This window comes from Amphiprion ocellaris, chromosome 6 (assembly GCF_022539595.1).
Source record: "Amphiprion ocellaris isolate individual 3 ecotype Okinawa chromosome 6, ASM2253959v1, whole genome shotgun sequence".
Classification (NCBI taxonomy): Eukaryota; Metazoa; Chordata; class Actinopteri; family Pomacentridae; genus Amphiprion; species Amphiprion ocellaris.
In genome coordinates, this window is record NC_072771.1 from 19,840,198 (window position 1) to 19,855,905 (window position 15,708).

At 39.7% G+C, this 15,708-nt stretch overlaps 1 protein-coding gene across 1 annotated transcript; it reads right to left on the reverse strand.

Moving 5' to 3' along the window:
• Nucleotides 1-12,190: 12,190 nt before the first annotated feature.
• LOC111582153 (E3 ubiquitin-protein ligase NEURL3-like) lies at nt 12,191-13,781 on the reverse strand. Its single transcript, XM_023290690.3, has 3 exons — nt 12,959-13,781; nt 12,699-12,830; nt 12,191-12,612 (listed from the first exon to the last, which is right to left on the reverse strand). The coding sequence occupies exons 1-3, from the start codon at nt 13,386-13,388 to the stop codon at nt 12,452-12,454; spliced, it is 723 nt and encodes a 240-aa protein (XP_023146458.2). The 5' UTR covers nt 13,389-13,781; the 3' UTR covers nt 12,191-12,451.
• Nucleotides 13,782-15,708: the final 1,927 nt, after the last annotated feature.

Below are 15,708 nucleotides of genomic sequence, written 5' to 3' on the forward strand. Positions count from 1 at the left end.
CGACATGCTATACTATGACGGTTTTTGGACCAAAGGCCATACTATGACGTTTTTAGAGCGACATGCTATACTATGACGTTTTTAGAGCGACATGCTATACTATAGGCTTTTTAAATTGAAACATTACTATGACTTTTTTTGTTTTAGGTTTTTTGTTGTTTTTTTAGCAACATATTATAAGAATTTGAACAGTTTTAAAAATTACTATACTTTTACTTGTGCAATGAAATATTATTCTATGGCATTTTTTAGACGACATATACTCTGATGTTTTCTTGAATAACATACTATTTTCACAATATACTGCACTATGACATTTTTTGAACCACATATCATACATGACAATTTTAGGCAACATCCTATCATTTTGCACTTTTTGAACCACATAATAATCAGTTGTTTTTTTTTTTTTTTGCCAAGCTATACTATGAACTACAGGCCATACTATGTTATTCTTGAAAAGTATACTATACTTTGACATTTTCTGAACTACATCCTATACTATGGCATTATACACAGAGTGCTTTGGTTACATGTTGATTTATAATCTAGATTTTTTTTCTGTTTTTTTTTTTTTGACGGGATTACCACAGACCTGACCGTGAACAGCGTTGACACCCACCTGAGGGAGATGCTGCCGAAGATCTCAAGGCTGCTTGGTCGTGGTCTTTCTGGTCCTGCTCCAGAACGCCTTCATCAACTACGTCTTCTTTTGAAGAGGCCCTCAGATGCTGCAATCTCTGACCTTAAGGAGGAAGTGCTACTTTCACTCTGTAACGAGACGGTGGTTATTTTAAAGACACAGCTCTTGGGGGCTTTGAGTGAAAGTTTAACACCCATCAAAACGGAACTACAGACAGTTAAATCTGAGCTGTTGGTCAGTATTTCAAACATCAAGTTCGACCTGGGCGCCATAAAGCACGCTGTGGATGAAACGGAAACTTCACTCTCCACATCACCGACGACATCGTCACACTCCAAAGCAGAGACCTGTCTGCTGAACTTTTAAAAGTGGACTATAAATGTGAAGAATGTGAGCAGCAGCAGACTGTGAGCAGCGGAACAGATGTGATCAGAAAGAAGTCATTTTCTTTTTTCTTTTCTTTCTGGTTGACTTGATGCTGTCAGATGCAGATGTTGGAGCTGATTCTGATCTTTCAGGATAAAAAGCTGCTTTTCCTTCACAGACTTTTCAGGAAATTATTCTCTCAGGTTTTCTCTGCTATTTATATTTTTATTATCTGTGATTATTTCATTATTTCTTTATTGTAAAAAGAAAGTTTGAGGCATAAAGACTCATTTAGTTATTTTAATCCTGAAATCTTTGATGTAGCAGAACTAAACTTCCATTTTCCTTCTTGTGCTTCTGATGCTAGAACTAAACCTATCTTCAACACGGATCATCTGGTTTTAATGAATCAGCAGCAACATCATAACAACAAATGAGCCAATTTTCAACAAATTAATGAAACTGGACTTCCGGTGACGATGTGGCGAGGAGCGGCTGCTTGCTGAAGGGGCAGGGACGCTTCAACTGCATTTGTTAATTAATATACGCCAAACTTATTATTTTACGCTTATAAAGTGCATATATGAGATAATACTAATGAGCAAAACCAAAAACTTGCGAACAAGAAACACTGCAGGGGGCGCCCGTATAGCTCAACGCGTTGAGCGGGCGACCCATGTACAGGGGCTGGTCCCCGACGCAGCTGGCCCGGGTTCGATTCCCGCTCGCGGCCCTTTGCTGCATGTCTTCCCCTGACTCTTCTCCTGTTTCCTGTCTCTCTCACACTGCACCTATCCAATAAAAAAGCCGATAAAAGGCCAAAAAAATAACTTTAAAAAAAAAAAAAAAAAAAGAAACACTGCAGGTCCATAAATAAACAACCTGCTTTCCTCACGATCTCGGGCTAGCATGCTAAGTAACCCTGAAGCTAGCGCTCCATACGCAGAGAGCAGCGGGATGGCAGGTAGCAACACCGAAAATACTTAACGAAATCCGCAGCATGAACCAGGCGCTCCAACAGAAAATGCAGAAGGTGGGAGACGAAGTGACAATGATTAAAAATAATTTGGACTCACTGACATCAGACGTAGCCAAACTAGGCTCCAGAACCAGCAAGGCAGAAGCAAGAATATGTCAGCTTGAAGACGAGAATAGTCGCCTCGCCAACCTAACGCAAAATATGGACAGCAAAATCACACTGCTCGAGGCCCGCCTCGAATACCAAGAAAACTACAGTAGAAGAAAGAATATTCGAATCAAGGGAGTGCCAGAAGCTACGGAAAACGGACAGAATGTAACCGAATGTGTGAAAGAGTTGCTGCGGAGTCTGTTCTCCGGTACTCCAGAGAGCATGGATAACATCGCCATTGAGAGGGCGCATCGGATACCGACAGCGCTGAGACGTGACCCGCCGGACCGCGGCAACACTGGCCCCCGACACATCCTGGTGAGATTCCTGAAGTTCACTGACAGAGAAAAGGTACGATTGAGAGCAAGGGAACTCAGATCATTTCAGTGGAACGGTGCTAAAGTGGACTTTTTCCCGGACTTTACCAAAGAGGTGCAGAACAAGAGGAATAAATTCACAGAGGTGAGATGTATATGCATGAAGCGGGGTCTGCAATACTCAATGCAGTACCTGGCAGTGTTCTGGGTCACGGTCGGTGAAAAGAGGCACCGCTTTGAGGATGCGGCTGAAGCGAAGAGGTGCGTCGATAACCATCATCCGGCTGAGGAAGCCGAATAATCTCGATTTAACACGGACAATACTATCTCATAGGATACTCGTTGCTACTAAGCCTGAATCAGGGACACTGTATGTAAGTACAAAGTTCACTGGATGTGGCAATATTTAACATGGTGTGGTATATAAGTTGATATCGGGTTGCTGAGAGCAACCATGCTGAGTATATTTTGTCTCGTATGCTCTATTTTCATTTCAATGCTATGTTAGCATATTTACTTATTTTCTTTTATTACTGATACATTCTACCACTGTCTACACATAGACTGCAGCACTTATATCGAACATAGAATGTCAAATTTTATTTTAGGATTCTCTTGGACCATAATTATGGCGGTTAACATATGCCTAGAATTCAGTTGGAGTGGCCTCACTTAGAAGGCCTCGGTACACGTCATGTGGACCTTAGTTTTGTGGGATAGAGAGCCGGTTAGGGCTCAGGGGAGGGCCGATTGTAAGGGTTTTGTTGTTGTGTATAAGGGGAGGGAACGCCAGTCAACTTGTTCTAGTTATGTTCTGCACTGTATAACAGCTGTAAGGTTTCAGGTCAACCTGTTTTGGAGATTCCATACATCCTTAGATCATCATGGGCAATAATGTAATTAAGATTTCCTCTTGGAATGTAAATGGATTGGGTTCTTATTTGAAAAAGCGAAAGGTGTTGAGCTACCTGAAACAAAAGAACTCTGATGTGGTGATGCTTCAGGAAATACATCTTCTGGAAATAGACACCCCCCGACTTAATGATAAATGGATTGGCTGGGCCTATCATAACACTTTTAATCAAAAGAAGCGGGGTGTTTCTATATTATTTTCAAAAAAGCTCAATGTTAAGGTAGAGAGAGAGTATAGAGACAAAGACGGGCAAGTTCTTGTACTGTTAATTAATTTATCAGGACAAAATCTAATTTTAGGCAACCTGTACACACCCAATGTGGAGGATCCAGATTTTTTCCTTAAAGAAAATCATCTTGGACTTTAGGGACCTCCCCGTCATTTTGGGGGGCGACTTTAACAGATCATGCCCCCATCGATCTAGTTATAGCAGTCAGAGAGGCACAAGAAAGATCTAGAGGATGGCGACTGAATACCAGCATTTTGCAGAATGAGGAGTCCTGTGCAAACCTTCATAACCACATTAATTTATTCTTCAGAATTAACAATGGCACCACTGAACAGTCTAATGTATGGGATGCTTTTAGAGCTTATATACGGGGGGTTCTGATACAACAAACAGCACTGATTAAAAAACAAGACAAACTAAAAATCTCTGAATATGAAAAAGAATTGAAAAAGCTAGAAAGGGAATATTGGGAAAATCCTACTGACGTAGGCTTAGCCAGGCTGGTCAAGGTTAAGTATGAACTGAACACTGTTTTCACAAAAAAAGCTGAATACTCACTATATAGACTGAAACAAAAATGGTATGAGTCAGGTGATAAAGCTGGTAAGCTACTAGCCAGTCAACTGAAAGCCAGGGAAGCATCCGGTCAAATAGGGGGGATCAGAGACAAAAATGGGGATGTGATCACCAATCATAGGGACATCACTAATGTCTTTCGAGAATTTTATGAGGACCTATATAGATCAGAGGGTGAATTGGATGTAAATAATGCAAGAGACTTTTTTGAACACCTAAACCTTCCTAAACTCTCAGAGGAAAACATGAGAACCTTGGAGTGTCCAATAACCCTTGAGGAGCTGAAAAAAACAATCACACTTCTGCCTAGTGGGAAGACCCCTGGCGTAGATGGAATACCTTACGAATTTTATAAGACATTTGCAGAGGAACTTAGTCCTGAGATTCTAAAGACATTTAATGCTGCTGTGGACACAGAACAACTTCCACCCTCAATGACAGAGTCCATAATCACCCTTATATTAATAAAGGGTAAAGACCCTATGGAATGCAGAAGCTATCAACCCATTAGCCTTTTGTGCTGCGATGTAAAGTTGCTAACAAAACTCTTTGCACTGAGAGTAAATAGCATAATAAAGACAATAATACACCCGGACCAGGTGGAGTTTGTAAAGGGCAGGACCTCCTCTGACTCCCTCAGACACCTCTTGCACTTAATCTGGAAGGCCAAAGATTTGAACATTCCCGTAGCTGCACTATCTTTGGACGCAGAAAAAGCGTTTGACCGCGTCAGCTGGAGTTACCTTACTTTTACTCTAAACAAATTTGGATTTGGACCCATATTCCAGAATATTATAAAGCTGATATATAATGAGCCTAAATCTAAGGTGGTAGTTAATGGATTAAGGTCATCTGCTTTTCCTGCAGGACGTGGAACCAAGCAGGGTGACCCTCTTTCACCACTCTTGTTTATTATTGCATTGGAGCCCCTGGCAGAAGCCATTAGACTTAATTAATCTATCAGCGGGGTCACAATGGGTGGTCGGGAAAACAAACTGTTGATTTTTGCTGATGATATCCTGATCCTGATGTCAGACCCACTTGTCTCTGTACCCCCATTGCTGGATTTAGTCAAATCTTTTTCAGGAATTTCAGGCTATAAAATCAACTGGACCAAATCTGAGGTGATGCCTTTATCCAAATACTGCTACAGAAGTACCTTTCAAAACTGGAAATTTCAGTGAGTGCCAAAAAATTTGAAATACATAGGTATTCTTTTAAACCCAGGGCTGGAGAACATGATACCTGACAACTTCGGTCCAATTCTCAACAAGATACAACTCCTTCTCAAAGGCTGGGACAAACTGCAGATCTCGCTATGGGGGAGAATCCAGTCCATAAAAATGGTTATAGCCCCTAAACTGAATTATCTTCTAAGTATGCTCCCTTTGAATGTACCTTCAACCATTTTTCAGTCTATTGACCAAATTTTTAGTCAATATATTTGGGCTGGAAAAAGAGCTAGGATGAAATTAACAAGACTACAGGCAAAAAAACATAACGGGGGGCTGGGCCTTCCTAATATGCAGCTCTACCAGGAAGCTTTCACAGGGGCTCAGACAGTCTCTCTTTTCTCAGACAGACAGGACCTACCTTTATGGGTAGATATAGAGGAGGAACTAAATGCCCCGTTCAGACCACCAGACTATTTGAGCCAGTGTCCAAAAATCGATTTCCAGAACCCAATAATATCTCATACTAAAAAAATATGGCATCATATACATAAGAAGGAAGGCTCATCTCCCTTCCTGACAGAATCAGCTTCAATATGGAATAATCCAAATTTAAAAATAGGAGGAAAGGTGTTCTTTTGGAAAGACTGGCATGCTAGGGGGATTCAGTACATTGGATGTCTCTACCAGAACAACACCCTGAGAACATCTGATGAATTGAGAGAGCTCTAAAATTTGCAGAGGAGAGACTTCTGGAGATTCCTGCAGCTTAGAGACTGTCTATCTAAGAAAATCCCAACAGGCAATAGGCTCCCTAGCCAATGCTCTTTATGCTCTAAATTAAAATTGTTGAGTAGTCGTCCACACCTAGCAGGTCAAATTTACAAATTTCTTATTGATCAATTTAGTGGTGCTACCACAGGTCTAACAACTGTGTGGGAAAGGGATTTAAAGATAACATACGAGGATGAAGAGTGGGACAACTCACTGAAACATTTGCTAAATCCAATGAGAGATGCCAGATCTAAACTAATTCAATTTAAAATATTTAACAGATTGTATTGGACACCGGTGAAAATGTATAGGACAGGAATGGGACGATCGGACGTCTGCTGGCGATGCCATACAGAGAGGGGTGATATTATTCACATGTTCTATAGCTGTCCGAGCCTAGCTTCCTACTGGCAGAGAGTCATGGCAAAGATCAGTAGCAGTGTGGGTACAGGGGTTGATTTTACTCCTGCTCTTTGTCTCCTGAACAGTCTAAAAGGAAACGAAAGGATGCACGGGAAGAAAGCTCAATGGATAAAAGTTGCTCTTACCACAGCTAAGAGGGTCATACTGAGGCATTGGAGGACAGACTGCAGCCCTGCCTATTCTGAATGGCTCACGGCCCTGGCAGAAACTGCCTCTTATGAGAGACTCATATACAAAATAAATGGGAATATAGACACCTATGCAGAAATCTGGGAGCCGTTTCTAACGTCAGGGAATCTAACCTAAATGATACTTGACATATATATGAACTAAAACCGAGCTGACAGTGCAGTATGTTTGACTGGCGGGATGGGGATGGGAACTTGGGTAGGGAGAAAATGGTTTCCTTCCAGACATGCTTGATATTATATCATTTTTCATATTGTTTTTTTTTTCTCATTTGGCTATCTGTCTTTTATTTATTTAGCTATCTCCTAACTTGTCATGTACTCTTACATATATTTGTTTATACCTATAAATTGTGCATATAATTTTACATTATTATCATTTTTATCTTATGTTCAATGTATTTATGCATCTCTGCTCTTTTGTGTTATATATGTTTCTGGAGGAAATAAAAAGTATAATTGAAAAACAAATTAATGAAACTGTCATTTAAAAGTATCAGTCTGTTTTAGTGTCAAATTAAAGCTGATTACTGAGAACTAGAACATTAACGTTACTGTTTTAATCGCATTTAAGTTTCCTGAACGTTACATTAATGTCAACCAGCCACAGTTTTATGAACTTAATGAACCACATTACATGAACACAACACACTTCAGCTGTTTACATGAAACTCAACACATTAGCTTGATGCTACGTTAGCTTTAATTAGGCTACAACTGAGCAGCTAGCTCGGTTAGCATCGCTAACATCAAAGCTAATATTTACTATGCTAACTTTCTTCTCTGGTCAACACACACTGAAACAAACTCCACCAACATCTGGAGTGCATGGCACACATTACATCTGACACTAAAGCTGAATATAAAGTGCATTAAAAGCGGCACCGATATGAAAATAAACATTTACTTACTGAACTATCAGAGTCCTTTTAGTGTCTGCTGGTAGAATCAGCCGAAGGTAGAAAACTGGGTAAAACAAGCCAACGGGCAGGAAAACTGTCTGGAAAATGTTCTGCTGCTGCACCGATAAATAAACCAACAGTTATTATATCAGAATTAATCCCAAGGGCGGAGAGCAGAGTCTCTGCTACCTCCTCCATAGGACCTGTCAATCATTCCAGACCGGACTGTCAATCAAGTAGCCCCGCCCCCTGGCTTCGCAAAAACGTTAACGCTCTATAAAAAAAATCAATATTGATTAATTTTAAGATTGGCCACCTGATCTCTCATTTTGACCATGGAAACTAACGAAAAAAAATGTACATACAGTCTATGCACCGTACTCTGTTTGGCTCCACACTTGCTGATGACCACTTCCGGTCTCAGAAAATGAAAAAACTGACCTTTTTTCGTTTCTGTCTCTTACTGATTTTACTTTCTTGTTATCCTAAATATAAAACGAAAATCAAAGCATTTAAAAAAAAAAAAAAATCGTATATCCCTTTTTGATCATGAAAAGGAAAAACGTGTTGTATTTCAATTTTAATTTTTGTATTTTAAAACGACAATCAAATAACCACTCCTTTTTTGTTTTTCAATACCCGTTTCAGAACGGAAAATCCAGTTACCAGATCCGTACACGGACCGAAGAGGATATTGTTGGCAAGTCATTTTTGTTTCTTCGTTTTTGGAAACTTAAGTTTGTTGCAGGGCAGTGATATCTAATTTGGGAGAATTTTGTCATAAATCCATCCATCCATCCATTATCTATACACCGCTTAATCCTCACTAGGGTCACGGGGAGGCGGGGGGGGCTGGAGTCTATCCCAGCTGACTGGAAGGCAGGGGACACCCTAGACAGGTCGCCAGTCTGTCGCAGGGCTACATACAAAGACAAACAATCACTCTCTCATTCACACCTATGGGCAATTTAGAATAACCAATTAACCTCAGTATATTTTTGGACTGTGGGAGGAAGCCGGAGTACCTGGAGAAAACCCACGCATGCACAGGGAGAACATGCAAACTCCATGCAGAAAGATCCCGGGAAAGCCCGGACGCGAACCAGGGATCTTCTCGCTGCAAGGCAAAAGTGCTAACCACTACACCACTGTGCAGCCCTTTGGCATAAATAAGACCCCATTTATTAACAGTATAGATAGCTTACATTGCTTGACCTGGACAACTGCTACTCGTTTCTCATTTGCTAAGATGAACTTAAATCTGCGCTGTGCATCCAGAGAAAATAATTCAGAGAAGCAAGAGAATATTTTTTAGCATTTTGTTTATTGCTTCATGGAAACTCAAGCATTGAAACTTACTGGAACATCATATATTTTTATTTCAGGTCAAAGTGTGGGTGCCAGAAACTGTTTTTCATTTTGATGCCATATTAGTTTACTATGTTTTATTGCATACAGTTTATCAAAGTGGAGATTTTAGCCAATAAAATTGTAAAAGAGTAAGAATGAAACTACCAAACTCTTTTCCTTTCGCTTTGACGGAGCAAGTGATGTTTTGTTTTTCATTCAGAGATCAATAGTCATAGTGAAAGCTGTAATAAGATAAGATCATCCTTTATTGCTCCCCACACTAGCCGAAATTCATGTCACAGCAGCAACATTTTAACAACAGAAACAAGCATATGTATAATAATAATAATAATAATAATAATAATAATAATAATAATAATAATAATAATAATAATAATAATAATAATAATAATAAAAAAATGTACACGAATGAAAAATGAAAATGAATAAATACAGTTTTAACACACTGTAGACAAACAGCAATATAAATGTTTACTGATAGCTGCTCTGTGGAGATATATCTTTCGGATGTGACACACAGATACTTAGTGTGTACACTCATTACTGTCAAACTGAGGATTTCTAGTAAAACATTTTATTTCGAGGTTTCACTTTTCACCTTCATGTCACACTTTATTTCACAGCTCCAAATACCTACTTTACTGTCATGGAAAGAATTTTTAGACCACCCTTGTTTTCTTCAATTTCTTGTTCATTTTCATGCCTGGTACAACTAAAGGTACATTTGTTTGGACAAATACAATGATAACAACAAAAGTAGCTCATAAGTTTAAGTTTAATTTAAGAGCTGGTGTCTAGTCATTTTCCATAGGTTTCTTGATAATAACCAAAATCACTTAAGTTCTTACATCAATAGCTAGGCCATTGTACTGCCAAAAACAGAGATTTTAGGCATTCCATGTTTTCTTTTCTGTCTGTTTTAGTCACATGATCCACACAGGAGTTAGTACTGATTGCATTACCATTGTTTCTGATAACTGCAGCCATGCATCTTGTCATGCTCTCCACCAGCTTCTGACATTGTTCTGCTGTCACAGCAACCCTTTCCTGTTGCACAAATTCAAACTAATTTGCTTTGTTTTTGGGCTTGAGGTTCTCCGTTTTGCGTTTGATGATTTTCCACAGGTTTTCACTTGGATTTAGATCTGGTGTTTGGGCAGGCCAAGGCATGGTTCCAATGTTCTGGTTCTCCATCCAGGCTTTAACTGACCTAGCCGTGTGGTAAGGGGCATAGTCTTGTTGGAAAATCCAGTCATTGGAGGCAGGAAAGAGTTTTCCAGCTGATGGAAGAAAACTGTTTTCCCTGTACATGACCTGGTTCATTTGCCCTTCACCCATACTGAAACAACCCCAGATCGTAACTGATCCACCCCCATGTTTTACTGTAGACAGTCTGGTTTGTATGCTTCTCTAGGTTTCCTACTAACCAGTAAGTTGGCTGGAGTGGGCATCAACTGAAAAGTGGATTCATCACTGACGAGAACCTCAGCCCAAACATCAACAGTCCAATCCTTGTGATCCCCAGCAAAGAGTAACTGGGCTTTCCTCTGCCTTTTGTTGGTGAAGGGCTTCTTCCATGCCCTGTGTGACTTCAGACCAGCTTCAAGAAGTTGGTTTCCAACTGTCCTTGCTGAACAAGTCACATTTCTCCACAGTGCCCACTCATTTTTAAGGTCCCTGGAGGTCTGACGACGATTCCTGACACAGGAATGGATGAATGAACGGTCTCTGGTGGAGTAGAAAGATGTTTGCTGCACCGACCAGCTAGTAATTTGGTAGTACCATGTTTGGCTTGTATTTTCTTGGTGTAATGAACGGCTGTCTTGGAAATCTTGAGTTTTGTCGCTACCTGTCTCTCACTAATGCCAATTTCCAGCAGTGCCAAGATGGCTGCCTTTGTTGCTTCACATAATTCTTCATTTTTAGGCATTATGTGAGAGCTGACAGCTTCTGAGTTGTGCTATGGCTTGAATGTAAGCAGGAAACCACTCTAGGCTTTTGCATGTGCAGTGCTGCTAATGACATGAAATGGCCTCTTATATACCCTGGGAACACAATGAAGCTTAAACATGTCAAATAGGACATGAAGTATTATGGAATCAGCTGCATTTTTTGTCATGTTCATTGTATTCTTCAGGTATCTTTAGTGGGGCTTGGCATTGAAATGAACAAGAAATTGAAAAAAACAAGGGTGGTCTAATAATTTTTTCCATGACTATATATTTGATGTCTTCCTCACTTCTCGTTATTCATGAAGCATCTGCTTTACAGCACTTTATTGATGCTTTGTTTGTGTTTTGTTGTATCACCTGAACTCATGTTTAACACTGACGTATTTCTTCTCTCTTGTAGATTTGGAGAAAAAATAGGAAAGTATGATTTTTCAAATTGTTCAGTTCAAAACAGGATACATTTATATTTAAAAAACGCATACATCACAGTCTTCACTTTTTTTCACAAAAAGAAAAATGCTAACGCACAAAACATCAAGATCATGCAAATGTAGTCTGTTGTGCAGACTATGTCTGCAGACAACAAGCTTTGATTTGCATCTACTACCTGAATGTAATGTAGTGAAATAAGAAAAATTGGTCAGACTTTTAAACAACAAGAAATTCATTAAATAAAATCACAGATTTTTCCTCTTTCTTTATTCCTTACATTGACCAGTATTTATGAAAATTTGATGATTTTTTTTTGTCATTGAAATCATAAATTCCAATAATTTCAAATGATACAAAATTATTTGACAAAACAATCTCATAATTAAAATCTTTTTTTTCCATTGTAACATGGTATTTCAGTGTTATTTATGAATATAGCCTTTTTTTCAATGACTCAACAATCCATTGATCAAAGCCAAGGAAGAGAAAATAGAGAATTTTGTGACAACAGTTTATTTTTTTTTACATGGTATAATCAAAAAATAATCTAACATTATTTAAAGACAAAACTAATTTTTTGGAAAAAAGATTTAATATATACAGCATAATGGTGGGAAATATACTTAAGCATTAAAATTTTTATGATTACTTTACATATATAACATTCACATTTTGTTGTGAGTGCAATACATATCTTCTTATAAGGCAGAGGCTCACTTCACTGTTTATCCGTATCCTTATATAGAGATCACAAAATAAAGGTCCAAACAATTTTCAAACAACAAAGATTTATACATTTTATACATTAGAAAATACAAGAAATGTGATCATTCTAGCATCTTTTGTTCACAAGCTGTACAACATTTACATAAAAAGGAAAAACGAGGAAAACAACATGGGACCAAGTTTCCTGGTTGGACTTCAATCAGGGACGTTGCAGCAAAGATCTCCAACATTTATTCTCCTGCACCAGGACACATTCAGCAAGGTCTATTCACAGTGTTTCCTCAGTTCCAGTCTCTCAGTAGCTTGTATTTGCTGATTCTTGTCTGGTGTCCTGGAGCTCAGACCTCCACTGATCCAGTGCTGCTGATCTTGTGTCGACACAATGGGCAGGTACCAAACTGCTGGGAGACTTTGGAGCTGCAGTGGTGACACAAACACTGGTGGCCACAAGGCAGCAGGACTGAAGCCTCTCTCACCATGCAAACCACACATCCTTTATCTAAGACCAGAGGAGAGAATCACCATTACAACACTGACACCAGATTGACAGCTGATGGTTTTCATTTCATTTGGACTCTTTCATACCTGCTGAGATTTCCATGTCCAGACAGGAGATGCAGTCATCAGTGCTTCCACTGAGGCTGGAAACATCAGGTGAGGTGATTGGTTCAGGAGCAGGACAGGATCTTCTAGTGCAAAACCCTCTTATCTTTGAGCCTGCAGCAAAGAGTAAAACATTCATCATTTCACGTCATCTATTGATACCAGTCATTCAAACAACAGTTGGCATTGTCAATGAAAAACATGTTGCAGGACAAGCAAAACTGTGGTTATAGTAAACATACCCAGGAGGAGAATGGAGCACGTCTGTCCATAGATGTCTATCATGGCCCACAGCGGCTGGCTGAGGTCCACTCCTGTTAGCAGCTTCCACTGACTGCTGTTGTTTGAGACGTATATGCTGCCACCTGAAGAAACCCAGAACTCCAGCTCTGAACCTGCTTGACACAAGGACTCAGGAATAGGAACAGCCCAGTGTCCAGGCCTGCTGGTGAGGTCGGGGATGGCCATGGGGGGCAGAGGCAGAGACCTGGACAAGGGCGACACGTTGGTGAAGCCAACACGCAGAGCTCCGTTCCAGATGAACGAATCTCTCTCCACCCTCAGACGAATCCTCTCCTGGGTCTTGACTGTGCGGCTGCTGAACACCAGGCCGTTCTTGAACGTGTCCTTGGTTTTCTCCGCCAGTCGACCCCCCTGACTCAGGCGGACCATGTCGCCCACAGCCTGGCAGTGGAAGATCAGAGGGCCGAGGCAGAGCGGGCCACACCTGTGTGTCACCTCTGATGCAGCAACTGGAAAGATGCAGAAACACAGTTATGAATCTGAATGGTAAGCTGTGTTACATCAAAACTTTTATAGTCAGATGATGCAGATGTAGTCTGTTGTGCAGCATCTGCACAACTATGTCAACAATCACAAAAACAGTGTCTTCTAAGACCTGAATGTAATGTAGGAAATGAAAATGAAGACTTGAATTTTGAACAATAAAATATGAATTACAAATTGAGGATGTTTCTGCTTTTTTAAAATCCCTTACATTTCATGTTATTAATGAACATTGGATGACTTATCATCACTAAAGCCACAAATTTTAATAAGTTCAGGTTGTTGTAAATAAATCACATACAGTAATTTCACCATATAATCTCACAGTTAAAGGTTTTTTTATAGGTTTTATTTATAGGTTGTTAACTGAAATTGCACACGCTGTCATCATATTTTTTATTGCATTGATAAAGTTTTTTCAGTGGGAGATTTTGTAAACAAGCAATAGTGAAAGTAGCAAACTCTTCTGTGTTTCTTCTAAGGAGCATGTGAGGGTTTGTTATTCATTAATAGATCAATAATCAGAGTGAACAAGTTACAGGAAATGATAGTCTGCTTACTGTGTCTCCTCACCAGTGACAAGATGAGGATTTCCAGTAAAGCATATTGTTTCTAGGTTTCTCTTTATGTTGCAACAACCTCATTTCCCCCGGGATTAATAAAGTATCTATCTATCTATCTATCTGTTTTAAAGGACTTTCGTGATTTTGTTTTGTGTATCACCTAATCAGATATTTACCTGTTTCCATTTACAGAATATTCACATGATGGAGTTTTATGCAGATTTGAATCAAAATGAAATAAAAAGTAACATTTCTAATCATTTAGTTTCGCTAAAACACTCCAACAGCTACTTTATGTTGTTCTTTGAAAACTGAAATCAACATGTCAATATTGATTGACATTTACATGAAACATACTGATATTTAAAGCAAAATTACAGATCAAGTTCACTTCAAAGATTGAAGAACAATTAATATCTCACCAGAGTTTTTGTTGCAGCTTTCCTTCATCATCTTGACGAGAGAGAAAATAAATACTTCTTTTCACATCCAGATAAAAGATGTGTTCATGTCTGTATCTTGGTACAACAGTCATGACGAGGGAGTGTCTGCTGGCCTTAAATACCAGCTACATGAGGCTTCCAAACAGAAACACTGCCTGAATCACATGAAAAGGGAGGAGGAACTGAGGGAGGAACCAACCTTTGGAAATTTACCTGGGTCCAGCATTTCTTTTGTCCTTACATCTCTGTTTGTCAAATGCATTTACTGGTTAGAGCAGCTGATTAACATAAGATAAACTTTATTGATCCCACAGTGGGGAAGGTTCCCCTTTACAGCAGCTCAAAAGACAGGGTATAAGGGCAGTATAAGAATATATGAAAAACTCAGTGTAAAAATTGCAGGAAGCAGTACAGTGTCGCAAATGTTTGTCCTCCCCAGTGGACAATTTGTTTGATTGATTCTCCCCAAAATGGGTCGCACCTCTTCAATCAGGTACTGTTAGTTTGTTTGTCTGGTCAAACTGTCAGGTCCCAGTATAGAAATTTCTTGCTTGACCAAAGTGCATTACACTCACAACCAAATATTGGAAGCATTACTATGGCCAAGAGTAAGGTTGAAGAAGCTCCTCTTTCAGAGGCTGAGATTCGTGCACAGGCCATTGCTCTTCGAAATGCAGGAATAACTGGTCAGCAAGTAGCTCAAGCCCTTGGCAGAAGTATCTCTCGAATTCCCTCTCTACTTACCTCTGACACCAAACAGCCAAAATTACCGTATCTATACAGATGATTGTGGAAAAAGTACCATTTTCTGATCAAGAGAATTTCAGCGCCCATGGTGTGGTCGGAATTGGAAGTTATGCAAGATGGTGCCCCTGCTCACACTGCCCATATGACTCAGCAATGGTGTTCTGAGCATCTACCTGGCTTTCTGCGTAAGGAGGAATGAACACCAAACTCCCCTGACCTCAACCCAATTGAGAACTGTTGGGGAATCCTGAACAGTCGCATCTTTACCAGTCCACCAGCGACCACCATGAAACAGCTCAACTCTAGGGCAGTGTGGGAGTGGGGGAAGATAAAACCGTCCACACTCAAAAACTTCGCACATTCCACGCCTGAAAGACTGAAAGCCGTGATCAAAGTGAAAGGGGGAAGTACTGGTTATTGAATAAATTGATTATATTGCATTTTCACTCTTTG

Excerpts from the sequence above, each read along its gene's own strand:
- LOC111582153 (XM_023290690.3), bottom strand. The coding sequence starts at position 13,388 with ATGGTCCGCCTGAGTCAGGGGGGTCGACTGGCGGAGAAAACCAAGGAC. Across the intron at positions 12,831-12,958 it reads GTGCTCCATTCTCCTCCTGG|GCTCAAAGATAAGAGGGTTT; the intron begins GTATGTTTACTA and ends TCTTTGCTGCAG. Across the intron at positions 12,613-12,698 it reads GGACATGGAAATCTCAGCAG|ATAAAGGATGTGTGGTTTGC; the intron begins GTATGAAAGAGT and ends CTCTGGTCTTAG.